The 19,902-nt window shown below is 42.4% G+C and overlaps 1 protein-coding gene across 1 annotated transcript; it reads left to right on the top strand.

Moving 5' to 3' along the window:
- The first annotated feature begins 6,916 nt into the window (after nucleotides 1-6,916).
- Nucleotides 6,917-7,861, top strand: LOC117364837 (olfactory receptor 1361-like). Its single transcript, XM_033954549.1, has one exon. It carries the CDS (start codon nucleotides 6,917-6,919, stop codon nucleotides 7,859-7,861), a length of 945 nt encoding a protein of 314 aa, XP_033810440.1.
- Nucleotides 7,862-19,902: the final 12,041 nt, after the last annotated feature.

Here is a 19,902-nt window from a genome sequence, read left to right as displayed (position 1 = left end):
TGCAACTGACTTGCTGATCCTTCATCTATCTCAGGTAATGTGAGTGGATTTCCCCTGTTTCATGGTGTTCAGTCATAACTACTGACATATCTTTATAAAACTCCATTCATTTTTAAAATGGTTAATGGTAAAGCATTGGACACAAAACAATTTTATTAGTGTACAATTGTTTTAAAAATTGTTTATAGAGCCCAGTAGTTCTCTGAGGTTTTTTTGGTTTTTTTTTTACATAGATACTATCAGATCTGAAGACCCTCCAGGTGTGGAGCACTGAAAGTTCACTCTGTTGTATAAACCAGTCCAATATAGGCTTGAGGTTCTCAAGGTGTTTCTTCACTTTCAAATGTAAAACAGATAATTACAAACTTTAAACAATAGGCTTTGTACGAGAGGCCGATGAATAGTTCTCAGCCCAACCAAGAAGAGAATGATGTGAAGCCATGAAACTTACAAGTTATTCCACACTTTCTTGACACTTTTTGTTTCACGTCATATCATTGAGAAGTTAGCTTGAGTAGTGCTGGCAGAAGGAAATGGGAAGAATGGATGGGACAAAGGGTTTTACCTACTACTGTTGGTATGTATCATTCACTTCTGCACTTCCTGTATCTTTAATTATTACTTCTGTTTTTTTCTCATCCTGGTTCCCCTTTCTGTCTATTCTTTTTTCTTTCTTTTATAAACACCTACTACATCTCTATGTATTGCCCTTGTTTTTTCTATTCTGTTATTATCTCTTTTCTCAGGAAAGGTTGGGTGTTAAGGACAACATCTCAGAATGTAAGCATCATCCCTAACTTAGAAGATGTGACAAGAATTATCTATCAGTTACCACAATCTTTTTTTTTCTGGACATACAAAGTGGGGCGCCTACTGATAATCTGAGATGATGAAGTGCATATTTAGATTTGTGATTATGGCAGTTCTGATTCAATGAACAAAGCATTAGAGCAAATTACATGTAGTTCAGACAGTTCACCACCCCACCTTAATTTGCAGGTGCATCACACTAATATAGGGTAATTCTATAAAGTAGTGCCTAGAGGTAGGCGTCAATTAGGTATGTCACAGGTGCCATTAATTGACATGCAGGTGTCTATGCGCCTTAGGGGAGGGGGGGAATTCTATAAAAAGGTGCCTAACTAATTAGAAAGTTAGGGCTCTTTTTATGAAGGTGCGCTAGGGCCTTAACACATGGAATAGCGTGCACTAAATTGCCGTGCGTGCTAGCCGCTACTGCCTCCTTTTGAGCAGGCGGTAGATTTTCAGCTACCGCATGCTATAGCGCACGCTAATCCGATGCGTGCACTAAAAATGCTAGCGTACCTTCGTAAAAGGAGCCCTTAGTATATTGGCTTCAATTATGAGCTTTATCAAGCATATAATTGAAAAAAAACATATATAAAAATAATTGAGTGATAGGCACCTATCTTCTATAAAAGATAGGTGCCTATAACATGGTACCTACGGCACTTAACTCCAAAGTAGGCATGTTTAGGGGTACAGAAGGACTTAGGTACCATTAGGCACAATTCTCTAAAGGACTTAGGTGCCTATAGTTTAGGCCTTTAAAACTCTAGCCTACATTACAGGCCACCTAAGTTTTAAGTTACTATATCACAAAACAAGAGAAGCTATACACCATTTTTCACATCTATGTATTCAAATAATTATTTAACATAGTAGTTATTTATTAACCATCAATCATTTTAAATCATTTACATTCCTAAACCTCAAAATTTATAAATATATATAGAGAGAGTCCCTTTCCTTGCTAAATAAGTCATGTGAGCACTAGGTTTGCTTAGAGTGGTTATCCCACAAAAGTAATCCAAAAGGCATATAAAAGAGTGAGTAATATCAATAGGGATTATAAATTTATTCAATCTGATAATAAACCTATAGATAGAAATATAACTTGTATATTACCACACTCTAAATAGGGGCAAGAAATTGGTCAAGCCATTCAGCGATATTGGCCTATTTTAAATTTACATCCAGAATTGCAGGAACTGCCATGTTTTGCATATATACATAATAGAAACTTATCAGAAATTGTATTGTGTCATAAAAAACAAGAGACATCTTCAAATGAACAATCAGGACATTTCATTTGTAATCGTTGTGTTTATTGTAAATATGCTCTGCAAGTACAAGAAGTGAACATATGAATGTAAGATTTGCCTCTTCTGGCTCAGAAATCCGCTCAAGCAGCAGCCCTTAGGCCAAAGTTCAGTGCCCTATTTGAGTCTAGCCTTACCTGCGTATGTTCTGGACCAGCAGGAACTTATCTAACCTTTTCTTGAATCCCTGAAGGGTGCTTTCCCCTATAACAGCCTCTGGAAGAGCATTCCAGATTTCTACCACTCTCTGGGTGAAGAAAAACTTCCCTATGTTTGTACAGAATCTATCCCCTTTTAACTTTAGCGAGTGCTCTCTCGTTCTCCCCACCTTAGAGAGGGTGAACAATCTCTGTTTCGTTACTAAGTCAATTCCCTTCAATATCTTGAATGTTTCGATCATGTCCCCTCTCAGTATCCTCTTTTCAAGGGAGAAGAGGCCCAGGTTCTCTAGCCTCTCATTGTACGGCAACTCCTCCAGTCCCTTAACCATTTTGACACTCTTATCTGGGCCCTTTTGAGTAGTACTATGTCCTTTTTCATGTACGGCGACCAGTGTTGGATGCTGTATTCCAGGTGGGGGCGTACCATGGCCTGGTACAGCAGCATGATAACCTTCTCCAATCTGTTTGTGATCCCCTTCTTAATCATTCCTAACATTCTGTTTGCCCTTTTCACCACCGCTGCGCATTGCGTTGATGGTTTCATTGACTTGTCTACAAGTACTCCCAAGTCTCTTTCCTGGGGGCTCTCTCCGAGTATAGCACCGGACATCCTGTATTCGTGCATATGATTTTTGTCACTGACATGCATCACCTTGCACTTATCCACATTGAACCTTATTTGCCATTTTGCGGCCCAATCTTTGAGTGTGTTTATGTCTCATTGTAAGTCTTCACAATCCTTCTGTGTCCTAAAAAAGGTAAGATATTTTATATAAAATCTCATTTTGATTGTGAAACCAGTCAAGTTATCTGTGGAACTCATTGCTCCTGTAATAAATGGTATATTGGGCAAACAAATTGAAAAATTAAATTATGTATTGCATAGAACTTGAGCAATTTGAGAACTGGAAAGATGGCGGATCCTCAGGTATCCCATTGGAAAGAGGCAAATCACACAAGTGAGAAACTGAAATTTATAGTATTAATTCAAGTTAATTTAACATGTGGAGGTGATATATCTGAAATTTTATTACACAAGGAGCAACAATTAATTAACCAGTAGGGGAACCGTTGAACCAACAGGTCTCAATAAAGAGATCAAATGGTATTCAATGTGATTTTAATTTTGACAGTACGAGGTAATTGAGATCAGCAATCTCTAATTAAGCTTTGTAGTTTAAATGGTAGCAAGTCATTGCTAGTGCCAGAAGCCTTTGCCTAAGCAAGAAGCAGAAAATATAATGTAATAATGAAAAACAGCTTCAAACCTGCTCCTGACAACTGTGAGCTTTATTATGTGCAATTATTATGCATACTTATGGTAAGATTTCATTATTATAAGCTGAATTCATGATATTTAGGAATAACAATATATTAGAATATATACAGTATATGTACTATGTATTTGTAGGTTTAAGTGAGGATTTGTATGCTCCCAGTTTTGCCTGGGGAGGCACATAACACTGACTGAGCCCGTAAGTTTGGTAGGGTAGGAAGGGTAAGGGTTAATTTAATTTAGTGAGGAAGGGTTATGGAGTTGAGAGGAGATGAGAAAAGGTCTAGGCTTGGTGAAAGTGGGTTAGTGAGGAGGTAGGTGGGCTTTGTGTATGGAGAAGAGAGAGAGAATTGGTGGAAGGTCTTGTGAGGACTGGGGATATAGGGGGTGATTTGGCAAGATCGCAGTATTTTTGGTTTGGGAGGGAGGTTGGAAGGGTGAAGGTTTGAGGGGAAAGTTGTTTCCTGCCCTTCCCCTCCCCTTCTCTTTTTTAGTTGGGCATTTTGGGGATTGAGGTTTTGGCTTATGGAGGGTGGTCTGGGTGGTCAAAGTTTTATTGGTGGAAATATGATGTTTTGGGGGCAAGTTTTGGATCAGTGTAGATATGGAAAGAATGGGGATCTGTTTTTTCAAGCTGTTCATGTGCGACACTGCCATGGGTGGCGGCAGGGCTCTGCGGCACCGTGAACCTTGCTGGGATGGGGAATTGGGATTGTGGGACATTTTTGTGAAGGGAGCTATTTCGTCACCGAATAGCTCCAGGGGGTTGTGATTGTTGTTATGCTACACTGTTTTTTCATGTTTGCCATCAGATTTATGGAAGTGTTGAGAAAAGATGAATAAAACTGTGGCCCAATTTTTGCATTAAGTGATTGGTGTCATTATTGTGTGATGGGAGTTATGATAAAATAGTGCAAATGACAGTGTTAAGAGCCTCCTTCAATCTCAGTTTCTGATGAATCTTAATGGCGAAACACAGTCTTGTGTTGAGCTAGACAAACATCTGTGATTCAAAACATTCATCTGGGAAACAGTTGAAAGAAGATAGAAATTGCAAACCTTGAATATCATCGTCCATGAAGTGAATTGCTTAAGATCTTTTGAAGACATAGAACAGCGAATGGTAAGCAAATAATTGAATATATTGAACATTGTAAATGAACATTAATATAACAACTTTACATAACTTACCCCCTCTTTTACTAAGCAGTGCTAGCCGATTTAGTGCACACTAAAAACTAACACATCCATAGAATATAATGGATGGGTTTAGCGTTTAGCGAACGCTAAATCAGCTAGCGCACCTTGGTAAAAGGACCCCTTATTTAGCAAGGAAGGAGATTCTATTTATGTATTTATAAAATTTGATGTTTAGGAATGTAAATGGTTTAAAATGATTGATGGTTACTAAATAAATAACCTTCGGGGGGAGCAGCACTGCTGGCCTCGGTGGAGGGGTGGGAACGTATCAAAGCGAGTTTCCATTATTTCCTATGGGGAAACTCGCTTTGATAAACGAGCATTTTGGATTACGAGCATGTTCCTGGAACGGATTATGCTCGTAATCCAAGGTACCACTGTATGTGAAAAATGGTGTACGGCTTATCTTGTTTTGTGGTATTGTAATATACAGTATATTGCAGGGATCTCAAAGTCCCTCCTTGAGGGCCGCAATCCAGTCGGGTTTTTAGGTTTTTACCCAATGAATATGCATGAGATCTATGTGCATGCACTGCTTTCAATGCATATTCATTGGGGAAATCCTGAAAATCCGACTGGATTGCGGCCCTCAAGGAGGGACTTTGAGATCCCTGGTATATTGGAAGCTTATTTTAAATTGGTTTTCCCATTATATTGTTGTTAAGTTTTAAGTTAAGCGTGATTCTGTAATAGACACCTAAGTATGACTGGCAGAGATAGGTGCCTATCTTTTTACATAGGGCTCCTTTTACAAAGGTGCGCTAACGGTTTTATCGCACGTACCGGATTAGCGCGTGCTATATAGAGCACTAGCTGAAAATCTACTGCTTGCTCATAAGGAGGCGGTAGTGGCTAGCGCGTGCAGCAATTTAGTGCATGCTATTCCACGCGTTAAGGCCTTAGCGCACCTTCATAAAAGGAGCCCATAATTTCCCCTTAGGCACATTCTATAACATAGCACCTAAATGCTATGACCGCTAACTGCAAAGGGGAACATGCATAGGTTTAGCATGGGTAGGTCATGGATGTGTCTCCCAGGTATGTGTGCAGTGTATAGACTATACCACAATCAAATATTACTACCTCAAGCAAACTCAAAATAAATCTTCAGAGACCTCAGTGATACCACCAACGTCAGCTCAATCGCTTCACTACCAGCAGGGATTCACGTATCTAATCGTCATCGGTGTCACTCAATCTCACTTATAGATTCAATTTTCAAATTTCAGTTTCCATTCATAAATTTGGTAAAAAAATATTTTCACTTAACTTAAAGAATAAAGATGATTTTCTTCAGTTGTAAAGAATCACATTTGGGTTGGGGATAGCATAACCCGAATGTGATTCTCCCGAACCGAATGTGATTCATTACAGCTGAAGAAAATCATCTTTATTCCTTAAGATAAGTGAAAATATTTTTTTACAAACATTTATTAATGAAAATTGAAATTTGAAAATTGAATCTATAAGTGAGATTGAGTGAGACTGATGTGGGTGATATCACTGAGGTCTCTGAAGATTTGATTTGAGTTTGCTTGTGTTAATAATATTTAATTGTGGTGATTTTATATACTACTTCTAAGTCTGCTTGAAGAGCCTCACAATTTGTTTCATAGATTTTATGCATCACTTGTTATGGCATATGAGGGTGCACCTACACATGGGCACACAAATGCCAACCATATGTAAGTATTTTTAATGGAACCTTGGTACCAAGATACCTTTATAGAATTGGCACTAAGCATATGGCATTGGAGCACTTAGAATGAGGAATGAATTTATAGACTTGCCCCCACTATTCAGACTGGATTGCACATGTCTAACCTGAATAGTATTTTAATTTTCTGAGAATGCTAAAGATTTTAGCTGCTAAAACTCCCATTACATGGGAAGTAATTTTAATACACAGAGGATATGTGCTGAACTCATTAATCAATTTACTTGCAAGCACATCTCTGATACACCCACAAAGTTGGATGAAGAAATTTTGGTGCGAGGTATAGAATCTGGGGGAATGTGTTTCTATGCTCATTCCTTCTCAAAGACCTGGAATTTATGGATACAGATACCAATCTGAAAACAAATGATCTTGAAAGCTGTTCTGGATGCATATTCATTCTTTTATTCTTTTCCAGGTTTTGTTGGATAAATAAAACATGATGAAAAATGCAAACAAAACATCCATCTTGAACTTTGTTCTCCTGGGATTTATGCCGGTTGATGAGTTACGCCTTCCCTTATTTTTGGTATTTCTGGTCATGTTCTTGATCACTTTACTGGGAAATGCTGTCATTATTGCAGTGATCCGTCTCAGTTCCCAGCTCCATACACCTATGTATTTCTTCCTAAGCATCTTATCTGCCATCGATATTTGTTTTATTACAGTCACCGTTCCCAATATGCTGGAAAACCTCCTCTCTGACAGTAAAACCATTTCTTATTCAGGCTGCCTGACTCAGATCTATTTCTTCATTTCATTTGCAGGGACGGAGTGCTTTCTTCTAGCTGTGATGGCTTATGATCGCTACATAGCCATTTGCTCTCCTTTGCAGTATACACTGGTGATGAATTCAAAGCTCTGCCAGTGTTTAGTGGCTGGTTCCTTTCTTGGAGGGTTCCTTAAGTCTCTCTTGCACACTCTTTTGTTACTTAGATTATCTTTTTGTCACTCCAATATCATTAACCACTTCTTCTGTGACCTGACTGGATTGTACAAGCTTTCTTGCTCTGATACCTCCCTTAATGAACTAATGATCTTCATTGAGGGGCCCTTCACTTTAATGGTTCCCTTTGTAATTATAGTTTTATCCTACTGCCGCATCATCCTTACCATCTTGAAGATGTCCTCATCAGAAAGCAGGCACAAAGCCTTCTCTACTTGCTCCTCCCACCTCACAGTGGTTACCTTATTGTATGGATCTACTATTATTATAAATGTGCGGCCCTCTTCATCATACTCTCCAAAGAAGGACAGGGTGGCAGCTGTAATATACTCTGTCTTAACGCCCATGTTAAACCCATTCATCTATAGCTTGAGGAACAATGAAATGAAGGGTGCACTGAGAACATTGTGGGTAAAAGTTTCTCCTGAGATAATATAGATACCTTTGCTAATATGAGACTGTGAAAATAAAGGCAAGTAATCAAATGTTAGGAATATCTTTTTATCTGACAAACTTTATGACATTTGTGACTAGTTTTCTATAAGAATTATGATTCCTTCACCAGGTCTAATTGACCATCTCCTGTTGCTATAAAAATTATCATTTCAACATTCTGGTATGCTCTGTCACTTGCTGTTGATGAATGCAAAATCCCAATGTCCTTGGTCTTTCCATATGTCTATAGATTAAGGCAGAGATCCTCTTTTTCCTCAGAAGGGTATAACAGCTAAGGGTTGCAAAGAAAACATGTGGGTTAATAAACAGCCAGCTTCATGTTTTATTTTGATTTATTAATTCTATTTTTATTCCACTTTGCACATCGGCATCAAAGTTGGATTATATGCAACAAATGCAGTAAAAATTTCCTATCAATAAAATGACATCAGTTCTAACCAAACTCCTCCTCTATAAATACAAGAATAAAATAACATGCACTGAGCTTCTTTTTTTTTTTTTTTTTAGATCATTTTTATTAAGAGTCACCAAGAGAACAGGAACAACACAATCAGTAAAATGCAAACCTGAATAGTAGAAAAAAAAAAGTGCAAACAGCATTTGTGGGATTTTATTTCTTCGTTTGTAATCTTTATGCACCTAACATATACAGTCATAAATTTTACTCCAGATTATTGGGTATTATTGCACAATATCCTACCTACCAATTGATGTTAGGGAGGATTTTGTTTTTTTATTCTTTTTAAATTCGTTATTGATTTTCCAAACTTCAAAAGTGAAATACAGCGGTAAATCGGTTTACGAGTGCACCAGTTTGCGAGTGTTTTGCAAGACGAGCAAAACATTCGCAAACTTGGTGCCTCGTAAACCGAGCTTGCCTCGCTGTATGAGCGCCCCCCCGGCGATCCGGCATCCCCCCCAGCGATCCAGCATCCCCCACCCCGCTCGCACTGCCCCCCCCTCCACCACGATCCTACTTCCCCCCCCCCCCCCGAGCAGTCAATGACACCCTTTACCCGACTTGGCACCAGTGCCGGTGCCCGAAGATCCTCCCTCTTCTGGCGCGGCCTGGGCTGGGCGGTGCGTCGGAGATCCTCCTTCTTCTGGTTTGGGCTGGGCTGGACTGGCTTTGAGCATTTGTGCATGCTCAAAGCCTTCTGGTCTCGCTCTCAATCTCGGAGAGAGCGAGACCAGAAGGCTTTGAGCATGCGCAAATGCTCAAAGCCAGTCCAGCCCAGCCCAGACCAGAAGAAGGAGGATCTCCGATGCACTGCCCAGCCGCGCCAGAAGAGGGAGGATCTTCGGGCACCGGCACTGGTGCCAAGTCGGGTAAAGGGTATCATTGACTGCTTGGGAGGGGAGAAAGTAGGATCGCGATGGAGGGGGGGCAACGCGAGCGGGGGGGGGATGCCGGTTCGCAGGGGGGGAAGCTGGATCGCGGGGAAGGGTTTGGAACAGCGTCGGATTCCTTAAGGAGGGGGGGGGGAGAATGGAGCAGCGCCGGTAGCCTCGTGGAGGGGGGGAGGAGGTGGAACCAATCAAAGCAGTTTCCCTTACTTCCTATGGGGAAACTTGCTTTGATATACGAGCAATTTGGTTTATGAGCATGCTTCTGGAATGAATTATGCTCGTAAATCAAGGTTCCACTGTACACAAATATATATCATATAATAAAAGCACATTCAACTTACAAATGTGCATAACCATCCATTTTCTCCCACCCACCCACCCAATGATTATTCAATAAAACACAGAAAAATAGATTTTCCCAATAACCTTACCATATTCAGATAATAATATCCTCCCACCCACCTCTCATCCCAGATGGACATACTCAAAAGTCAAAATTAGGACAGAAATAGTACTGAACTTCTTGTAAGCAAAACCTTTTTACCATCTCGCTTCTCCAAAGATAATTTGTTCTGAAGTTTCAGCCCTATATAATGGCATGAAAAAAAGTAAAAGGATAATAAAGTGCAGAAAGCACTAAACATATGAGACAAAAGAAGCACAATTGGCCTTAAGAACTGGAATGTTGGACACTTTAATTAGCATGACCCGACACCGCCTGTGTTTTAGTTGGAAGCCTGCATTAAAGGTCTAAAAAGCAAACATATAAAATTTATATAAATACCTTTAACATATCAAGAATCAATAGATTTGTAAATGAAACAATATATAATTAAGTTAATGACATATAAATGTAAATAAATATTTCAATAAAACAATAATGGCCTCTTTTAAAAAGCCGCGCTAGAGATTTAAAGGGCTTTGGGGCTGTTGCCGCGCGGCTTGGTCAAAGAGGCCGTAAATGCTTACATAAATGAATGACCTATACATACATATGATAAAACCAAAATCATAAGGAAAACATATAGAGCTCCTTTTACTAAGCTGCGGTAGTGTTTTTAGTATGCGCTAACCCCTTCGCTATGCGGAAAAACTAATGCCAGCTCAATGGAGGCATTAGCGTCTAGCGCACGCTTAGTAAAAGGAGCCCATAATCTAAACAATATATGTTTTGTTAATTTACATTAAAATCTGAACAATTGAAAACAAAAATAAACTTTAATGAATTAATCTTTTTTTACCAGAATGAAAATGTGTCTTGCCCTACTTCCAACATGCAAAATCATCAAATCTAATCCTTTGTTTTATCTACTGTACTTCATCATCCATGCAAAAGAGAGTGGTTTGCATTAAGATTTTGCACAGTATATTAACTTATAAATTTGTATGAATTATACTATATTAAGAAAAAAATTGAATCCCAAATAACAGAAAACAAGAAAGTCTTTAATCTTTTTTGAAAGATTTGATAGGTACTGCGTGTCCGCAGATTGATGGGCAATTCATTTCATAGAGTAGTAAATAGAAAGGAGCATGAATGGAAGATTTGAATCCTTGACTACTACTACTAGGAACAAAGGACTACTACTCATACACAAGAGAGGTCGACCTCACAGCCAACAAAGGAGAACAAGCAGGAAGGGACAACTCAGACACAGGAGGGGATGACCACACAGCAAACATGGGAGATAACACAGGAGCAGTAAAGGATACCGTAAATGAAACTGTAAGGACAGCCAAGAGTAGAAGGTCCAAAAAGGTAACACGAAGGGAACTTAGATGCATGTATACAAATGCTAGAAGTCTAGGAAAGAAAATGGGAGAACTAGAGACGATAGCAAGACATGAGAACATGGATATCATTGGCATAACAGAAACATGGTGGAATGAAGAAAACAAATGGGACACAGTACTACAGGGATACAAACTATATAGAAGGGATCGAGAAGGGCAGAAAGGTGGAGGTATTGCCCTATATGTTAAGGAAGAAATAGATTCTGTTGGAATGATTACAACAGACAGGAAAGAGAAGCTGGAGTCCCTCTGGATCAAAATACCTGGTCAAAATGGCGCAGATACAAAAATTGGCCTTTACTATCGTCCCCCAGGACAGGCGGAAGACACTGACTCAGAAATGATGGAGGAAATCAAACAAGTATGCAAGACAGGCAATGTAGTTATATTGGGAGACTTCAATCTCCCAGGAATAGACTGGAAACTAGGAGCCTCCAACTGCGGCAAGGAGGCAAAGTTCCTGGAGGTGCTAGGGGATTGCTTCCTGGAGCAAATGGTAAAAGAGCCGACAAGAGGCGACGCCACCTTGGACTTGGTCCTAAATGGTCTCACGGGACCGATAACAGAAGTAGAAGTCATGGCTCCACTGGGAACGAGTGATCACAATGTAATCAACTTTAAACTGGACATCGGGAAAGGGAAACATACCAAAACCTTAACCACCACCTTAAACTTTAAAAAGGGTAAATACGATTGCATGAGAGCCATGGTAACAAAACGACTCGAGAAGATGGTGGACAAACTTGAAACAGTCGATCAGGCATGGTGCCTATTGAAAAATACTATTGCAGAAGCACAAGATCTCTACATTCCGAGGATTTCCAAAGATCGGAGAACTAAAGGCAAAGGAAAACCGGCATGGCTTACCATACAGGTGAAGGAAGCCATAAAAGAAAAGAAGGACTCTTTCAAAAAATGGAAATGCATAAAGACAACCGAAGCCTGGAACAAACATAAAGATGATCAGAAGAAATGTCACAAGGCGGTGAGGGATGCCAAACAGGATTATGAGGAAAAAATAGCCCAGGAGGCCAAAAACTTCAAGCCCTTCTTTAGATACGTGAAAGGGAAAAAACCTGCAAGAGAGGCAGTGGGACCCCTGGATGACCAGGGAAGAAAAGGGTACATCAAGGAAGATAAACAAATCGCAGACAAACTAAATTCCTTCTTTGCGTCCGTCTTTACGAAGGAGGACACCTCAACAATACCTGAAGCGGAGAAACTGTTTACAGGAGAAATAGAGGACAGCCTCACCACAGTTGAAGTGAACTTAGATCAGATATACTACCAGATCGACAAACTTAAAAGTGACAAATCCCCTGGACCGGATGAAATTCACCCGAGAGTCTTGAAGGAATTGAAGGTTGAAATCGGAGAGTTATTGCAAAAACTTGCAAACCTGTCAATCAGAACTGGTCAGATACCAGACGACTGGAAGAAAGCGAACGTCACGCCAATTTTCAAAAAAGGATCGAGAGGAGAACCGGGCAATTATAGACCTGTGAGTCTTACGTCTGTCCCAGGCAAGATGATTGAATCACTGATCAAGGATAGCATAGTTCAGCACTTGGACACACACGACTTGATGAAACCCAGTCAACATGGATTCAGGAAAGGGAAATCGTGTTTGACGAATTTACTCCAATTCTTTGAGACCGTGAACGAGCAAATTGATAGTGGAAAGCCGGTGGACATAATATACTTGGACTTCCAGAAAGCGTTCGACAAAGTTCCACACGAAAGACTTCTCAGGAAACTACAAAGCCATGGCATAGAGGGAGATATACAAAGATGGATAGGCAAATGGCTGGATAACAGGAAGCAGAGAGTGGGCATAAATGGGAAGTTCTCCGACTGGGAGATAGTGACTAGTGGTGTACCCCAGGGCTCGGTACTTGGACCGATCCTTTTTAATATTTATATCAATGACTTGGAAAACGGAACATCCAGTGAGATCATCAAGTTTGCAGATGACACAAAACTCTGCCGGGCAATCAGATCGCAGGAGGATAGTGAGGAACTCCAGAGCGATTTGTGTCGGTTAGAAAAATGGGCGGAGAAATGGCAGATGAAGTTCAACGTGGAGAAATGCAAGGTAATGCATTTAGGCAGTAAGAATAAGGAATACGAGTACAGAATGTCAGGTGCAAGTCTGGGAAAAAGTGTACAAGAAAGGGATCTGGGTGTACTGATAGATAGGACCCTGAAGCCGTCAGCACAATGCGCGGCAGCGGCAAAGAAGGCAAATAGAATGTTGGGCATGATAAAGAAAGGAATCTCGAGTAGATCGGAGAAAGTTATAATGCCGCTTTATAGGGCAATGGTCAGACCACACTTGGAATACTGTGTCCAACATTGGTCTCCCTACCTAAAGAAGGATATAAAACTGCTGGAGAGGGTGCAGAGACGAGCAACCAAACTAGTGAAGGGTATGGAGAAACTGGTATATGAGGATCGACTTAAAACACTGGGATTGTTCTCCCTTGAGAAAAGGAGACTGCGTGGGGATATGATCGAAACCTTCAAAATACTGAAAGGAATCGACAAAATAGAGCAGAGAAGATTATTTACATTGTCCAATTTGACACGGACAAGAGGACATGAAATGAAGCTAAGGGGGGACAAGTTCAGGAATAATGTCAGAAAGTTCTGCTTCACACAGAGAGTGGTTGGCATCTGGAATACTCTCCCAGGGGAGATTATTGCAGAATCGACAGTCCTAGGCTTCAAAAGCAAACTAGATGCATATCTCCTTGAGAGAGGCATATAAAGTATGGTTGGCTATAAAATAAACCAGGTGTATACCTGGCAGGGCCTCCGCGTGTGCGGATCGCCGGACTTGATGGACCGAAGGTCTGATCCGGAGATGGCGCTTCTTATGTTCTTATTTATGTTCTTATGACTGAATACCTTTAAACAGTGGAAAATATTTGCATATGAATAGTAGAGCTACAGCCACTATGTCATGACAGGCCCAAAGGCAATGGTACAACTGAGTTATCTAATTGCCCATAAAATATTTTAAATCTAATCTAATGTAATTTGTGTGTCACACAATACCTATATAGGCTCAAGGTAACTTACAAAGAGAAGAGGAAATACATAGAACACCAGAGGATCAAGGAGGGAGAAAGGAAGAAATTAGCAGGATATTGAGAATAGGACAGAACCTAGGCATAGTAGTTTGAAGTTTCTGAATAATGGGGTGGAGGGGATTGTAGTAGATGCAGTTGGACTTAGGGCTCCTTTTACTAAGGTGAGCTAAACGACAAATGCTAACACAAGCTCTATGGAGGCGTTAGCGTTTAGCATGTGCGGCATTGTAGCGCGTGCAAAAAACGCTAGCGTACCTTAGTAAAAGGAGCCATTAGTTTCATGTATAGTTCAGGAATCAAAAAGAAGGGCTTTCAGTTTCTTCAGAAATGCTGCGTAGTTCAGTTCTGGTAGTTACCATGTCTGGACAGGTGATTAATCTTCTTATTGTTTATGCCCCCTAATCAATATGATCATAAATTTTTTTTTCCTCTTTGTTTCAACTTGGCCAGCGTGATCAGACACATCCTCTGATAGTCTTGGGTGACTTTAATCAAGTCCTTGACCCCTTGCAAGATAGAACAGGGCCAGGGTCCTCGTTTCGGACTGCCTCTGACAAAGGTATCCCATATTTGTGTGATGCCTTGGATCTGATAGACCCCTGGCGTTTACTGTACCCGCTTGAGAAGGATTTCACCCAACAATCTCGCGCTCACCAAACTTTTTCCAGATTAGATTATATATTTTTCCTCGATTGACTCCTTTGAAATTGGTCTGCTTTCCGTTTCAGATCATTGCCCGGTATGGGTTGATGTTCTCTTGGGGGATTCTCCTCCTATTTGGGGGGGGGGGGGCGTTTTCCCACATACTTGATTAACAACCCTGATTTTGTTAAATATATTCCTGAAAAATGGTAGGATTATCTTCGTTTTAACGCACAACATCGGGATACGCTGCTCTTGTTTTGGGAGATGGCAAAATCTGTCCTCAGGGGGGACATCCTCTCCTATGTGGTGGCCTACAGGAAATGAGTAGCTCAGGTAGTTATAAGTCTGGAGTGGGAATGCCTAGCACTAAAAAAACTACACATAGCGCATCTGACGGCTCGGTCTCAAAAGCTCTTGGCGTTCGCACAGGCTGCTCTTAATACATGAGCGCACTAAAAACATTTGTACTACACTAAATTTCATTGTTACAAACATGGGAATAAGCCTGGACGGTTATTGGCCGCATTAACTAAACCTCGGAGGCCTAATCACTATATTCCTTGTCTACAATTACTTGATGGTTCTATGGTGACCAAAACAGCGGACATAGCGGACATAGCAGATGCTGGGAACCAATATGTGGAGAGTGATGAGGAGAAAGCAAATGTGCTAAACAAATACTTCTGTTCTGTGTTTACAGAAGAAAATCCTGGAGAAGGACCGAGATTGTCTGGCAAAGTTACGCAAGAAAATGGAGTAGATTCTGCGCTGTTCACGGAGGAGGGTGTTTATGAGCAACTTGAAAAACTGAAGGTGGACAAAGCGATGGGACCAGACGGGATCCATCCCAGGATACTAAGAGAGCTCAGAGAGGTTCTGGCGAGTCCTTTTAAAGATTTGTTCAACAAATCTCTGGAGACGGGAGTGATTCCTGGGGATTGGAGGAGAGCGGATGTGGTCCCTATTCATAAAAGTGGTCATAGGGATGAAGCAGGAAACTACAGGCCGGTGAGCCTCACTTCAGTTGTTGGAAAAATAATGGAAGTGTTACTGAAAGAAAGGATAGTGTACTTCCTTGAATCTAATGGGTTACAGGATCCGAGGCAACATGGCTTTACAAAAGGAAAATCATGCCAAACGAACCTGATTGAATTTTTTGATTGGGTGACCAGAGAGCTGGATCGAGGACAATATGCTAGATGTAATTTACTTGGATTTCATCAAAGCCTTTGATACAGTTTCTCATAGGAGGCTGTTGAACAAACTTGAAGGGCTGAAGTTAGGACCCAAAGTGGTGAACTGGATCAGAAACTGGCTGTCGGACAGATGCCAGAGGGTGGTGGTTAATGGAAGTCGCTCGAAGGAAGGAAAGGTGACTAGTGGAGTCCCTCAGGGTTCGGTGCTGGGGACAATCCTGTTCAATATGTTTGTGAGTGACATTGCTGAAGGGTTAGAAGGAAAAGTGTGCCTTTTTGCAGATGATACCAAGATTTGTAACAGAAGAGGGATATGAAGAGGAAGAGGAACAGAAGAGGAACAGAAGAGGAAACAGAAGAGGAACAGAAGAGGAAAATATGAAAAAGGATCTGCAAAAGTTAGAGGAATGGTCTAATGCATGGCAACTAAAATTCAATGCAAAGAAATGCAGAGTAATGCATTTGGGGATTAATAATCGGAAGGAACCGTATATGCTGGAAGGAGAGAAGCTGATATGCACGGACGGGGAGAGGGACCTTGGGGTTATAGTGTCCGAAGATCTAAAGGTGAAAAAACAGTGTGACAAGGCAGTGGCTGCTGCCAGAAGGATGCTGGGCTGTATAAAGAGAGGCGTAGTCAGTAGAAGGTGTTGATGCCCCTGTACAGGTTATTGGTGAGGCCCCACTTGGAGTACTGTGTTCAGTTTTGGAGACCGTATCTGGCGAAAGACGTAAGAAGACTTGAGGCGGTCCAGAGGAGGGCGACGAAAATGATAGGAGGCTTGTGCCAGAAGACTTTTGAGGAGAGACTGGAAGCCCTGAATATGTATACCCTAGAAGAAAGGAGAGGCAGGTGAGATATGATTCAGACGTTCAAATACTTGAAGGGTATTAACGTAGAACAAAATCTTTTCCAGAGAAAGGAAAATGGTAAAACCACAGGACATAATTTGAGGTTGAGGGATAGTAGATTCAGGGGCAATGTTAGGAAATTCTACTTTACGGAGAGGGTAGTGGATGCCTGGAATGTGCTCCCGAGGGAGGTGGTGGAGAGTAAAACTGTGACTGAGTTCAAAGAAACGTGGGATGAACACAGAAGATTTAGAATCAGAAAATAATATTAAATATTGAACTAGGCCAGTACTGGGCAGACTTATATGGTCTGTGACTGTGTATGGCCATTTGGTGGAGGATGGGCTGGGGAGGGCTTCAATGGATGGGAGGGTGTAGATGGGCTGGAGTAAGTCTTAACAGAGATTTCGGCAGTTGGAACCCAAGCACAGTACCAGGTAAAGCTTTGGATTCTTGCCCAGAAATAGCTAAGAAGAAAAAAAAAAAAATTAAATTGAATCAGGTTGAGCAGACTGGATGGACCATTCGGGTCTTTATCTGCCGTCATCTACTATGTTACTATATGTTTTTTTCTGCCACTATAGGCAGTTTTATGCCTTGGTGGAGGGGGATCGGGGTCCAGTTGCTAGTGATTACCTGGAGGACGTGGAGATGCCACGGTTGTCCTCCCCTATGCGCTCTTCCCTGAATAAGCCGATCCAGAGAAAAGAACTAAATTGGTTGTTAAACAGCTCAAGAGACGTTCTGCATCGGGACCTGATGGGTTTTCCTCCAATTTTTATAAATTATTGTTTTCACATCTTTGTGGCCCTTTGGAGGCTTATTATACAGCGGCGTTTTAGGAGGGCATTTTTCCGGAGGGTTTAATCAAGCCTTCATTACGTTAATTCCAAAACCAGGCAAACCGGCTAATGTCATTGATTCCTACCATCCCATATCCTTCATTAATGTAGCCCTCAAAATTTTGGATAATATCCCTCAAAATTTTGGATAAGATTTTGGCCAATCGTTTAGCTTCCCTTTTACCACAATTAATAGTATCTGAACAGGTGGGTTTTGTACAAAAGCGGCATTCAGTTTTGAATGTCCGAAAGTTGTTGACCGCTATCCAGAGAGCTCAAGCCACACATACAGCTGGCATCCTCATTAGCCTTGATGCCGCTAAGGCCTTTGACCAGGTCAACTGGACTTATCTTTTTACCATTTTTACCCATATGGGTATAACGGGTTGGTTTCAAGACATGGTTTGCTACGGCTTGTGTTCTGGTTAACGGCACGTGAACCTTGTCTTTTCCGAAAGCGAGGGGGACGAGACAGGGTAGTCCTCTCTCCACCCTGTTATTTTTGCTCTATTTGGACCCCTTTTTGCGTACACTTAAGAGGGATGATGACTTTCAGGGTCTCCCGGAAGGTGATGCACAATTGCGTGTATTAGTGTTTGCAGATGATATGCTGTTGATCTTGGCAGACCCACAACCATCCTTGACTAGGGCCCTGGCTATTTTAGATGAGTATAGTATATATTCAGGATTGGTTCTCAACTTCCAAAAATCTATGGTATTGCCACTGTCACCAGACATACCTCGTCATTGGAGGGGGGATTTTCCTTTACGATGGGCGTCTGATCACTTGACCTATTTGGGAATTAAGATACCCCTGGACCTTAAACATTTGTATCATTTGAATGTCCTGCCACTCCTGACCCTTACTAAACAAAAGCTGCACCTTTGGAGGGAGTTTCCATTGTCCTTGATGGGAAAGATAGCATTATATAATATGGTTTTAGTGCCTCAATGGAGTTATGTTTTTCAGATGCTTCCCATATTGTTGACTGCTAAAAATGATAAAGAAGTCAGAAAATTCTTAAGTTCCTACTTGTGGAATGGGAAAAAGGTTAGGCTATCTTTGTCAGCATTGATGAGGCCAAGGGATCGGGGGTGGGGGGTTGGGGGGGAGAGGGTGTCTGCACAGTCTCAAGTTGTTTTCACAGGCCTGCCAAATGAGACATTTAAATTAGAGAATGACACGGTGACGGTTTACCCGCGGCCACCGCATTTAAGCCGCGGGTCACCGCCGAAAACGGGGAAGAAAACTAGCAGTCGCTGCGGTGACGGGGACAAGGCCATTCACCGACCGCGGAAACGGTGAACAGGTTTGTCCCCGCGGGCCAATGTACCCCCTTCTAGGAACCGCTATTTACCTGTGTTTCACCGCTCCTCGCTCGTCTGGCCAGCAGGCCTGCCTCCGTCCAAATGAGGCGGGCCCGCCCCTCCCCTCCCCTGCCTCCCAATGGCCTCCCCTAAGATCGCCGGCAGGAGGGTACCCAACCCCTCCTGCTGGACCCCCCCCCCCAACGAACCCTCCCACCCCGGAACCCCCTTAGTCTTACTTTCCAAGTTGGACCGGACAGCTCCTCGCTCGTCTGGCCAGCAGGCCTGCCTCCGTCCAAATGAGGCGGGCCCGCCCCTCCCCTCCCCTGCCTCCCAATGGCCTCCCCTAAGATCGCCGGCAGGAGGGTACCCAACCCCTCCTGCTGGACCCCCCCCCAACGAACCCTCCCACCCCGGAACCCCCTTAGTCTTACTTTCCAAGTTGGACCGGACAGCTCCTCGCTCGTCTGGCCAGCAGGCCTGCCTCCGTCCAAATGAGGCGGGCCCGCCCCTCCCCTCCCCTGCCTAACCCACAGGATCCTAGGGCCTGATTGGCCCAAGCACCTAAGGCCCCTCCTATAGCGGGAGTGGCTTTAGGTGCCTAGACCAATCAGGCCCTAGGATCCTGTGTGTTGGGCAGGGTAGGGGCGGGCCCGCCTCATTTGGACGGAGGCAAGCCTGCTGGCCATACGTGTGAAGAGCCGTCCGGTCCAACTTGGAAAGTAAGACTAAGGGGGTTCCGGGGTGGGAGGGTTCGTTGGGGGGGGGTCCAGCAGGAGGGGTTGGGTACCCTCCTGCCAGCGATCTTAGGGGAGGCCATTGGGAGGACCGGCAGGAGGGGTTGGGTACCCTTCTGCTGCGATTGTCGGGAGGGCCGTTGGGGGGGTCTACAGGAGGGGTTGGGTGCCCTCCTGCCGTGATCGCTGGGGGGAGGGGAGACT

Source organism: Geotrypetes seraphini, chromosome 1 (assembly GCF_902459505.1).
Source record: "Geotrypetes seraphini chromosome 1, aGeoSer1.1, whole genome shotgun sequence".
Taxonomy (NCBI): domain Eukaryota; kingdom Metazoa; phylum Chordata; class Amphibia; order Gymnophiona; family Dermophiidae; genus Geotrypetes; species Geotrypetes seraphini.
The sequence above is the reverse complement of the archived record's forward strand: the minus strand, read 5'-3'. Positions and strand labels throughout refer to the sequence as shown.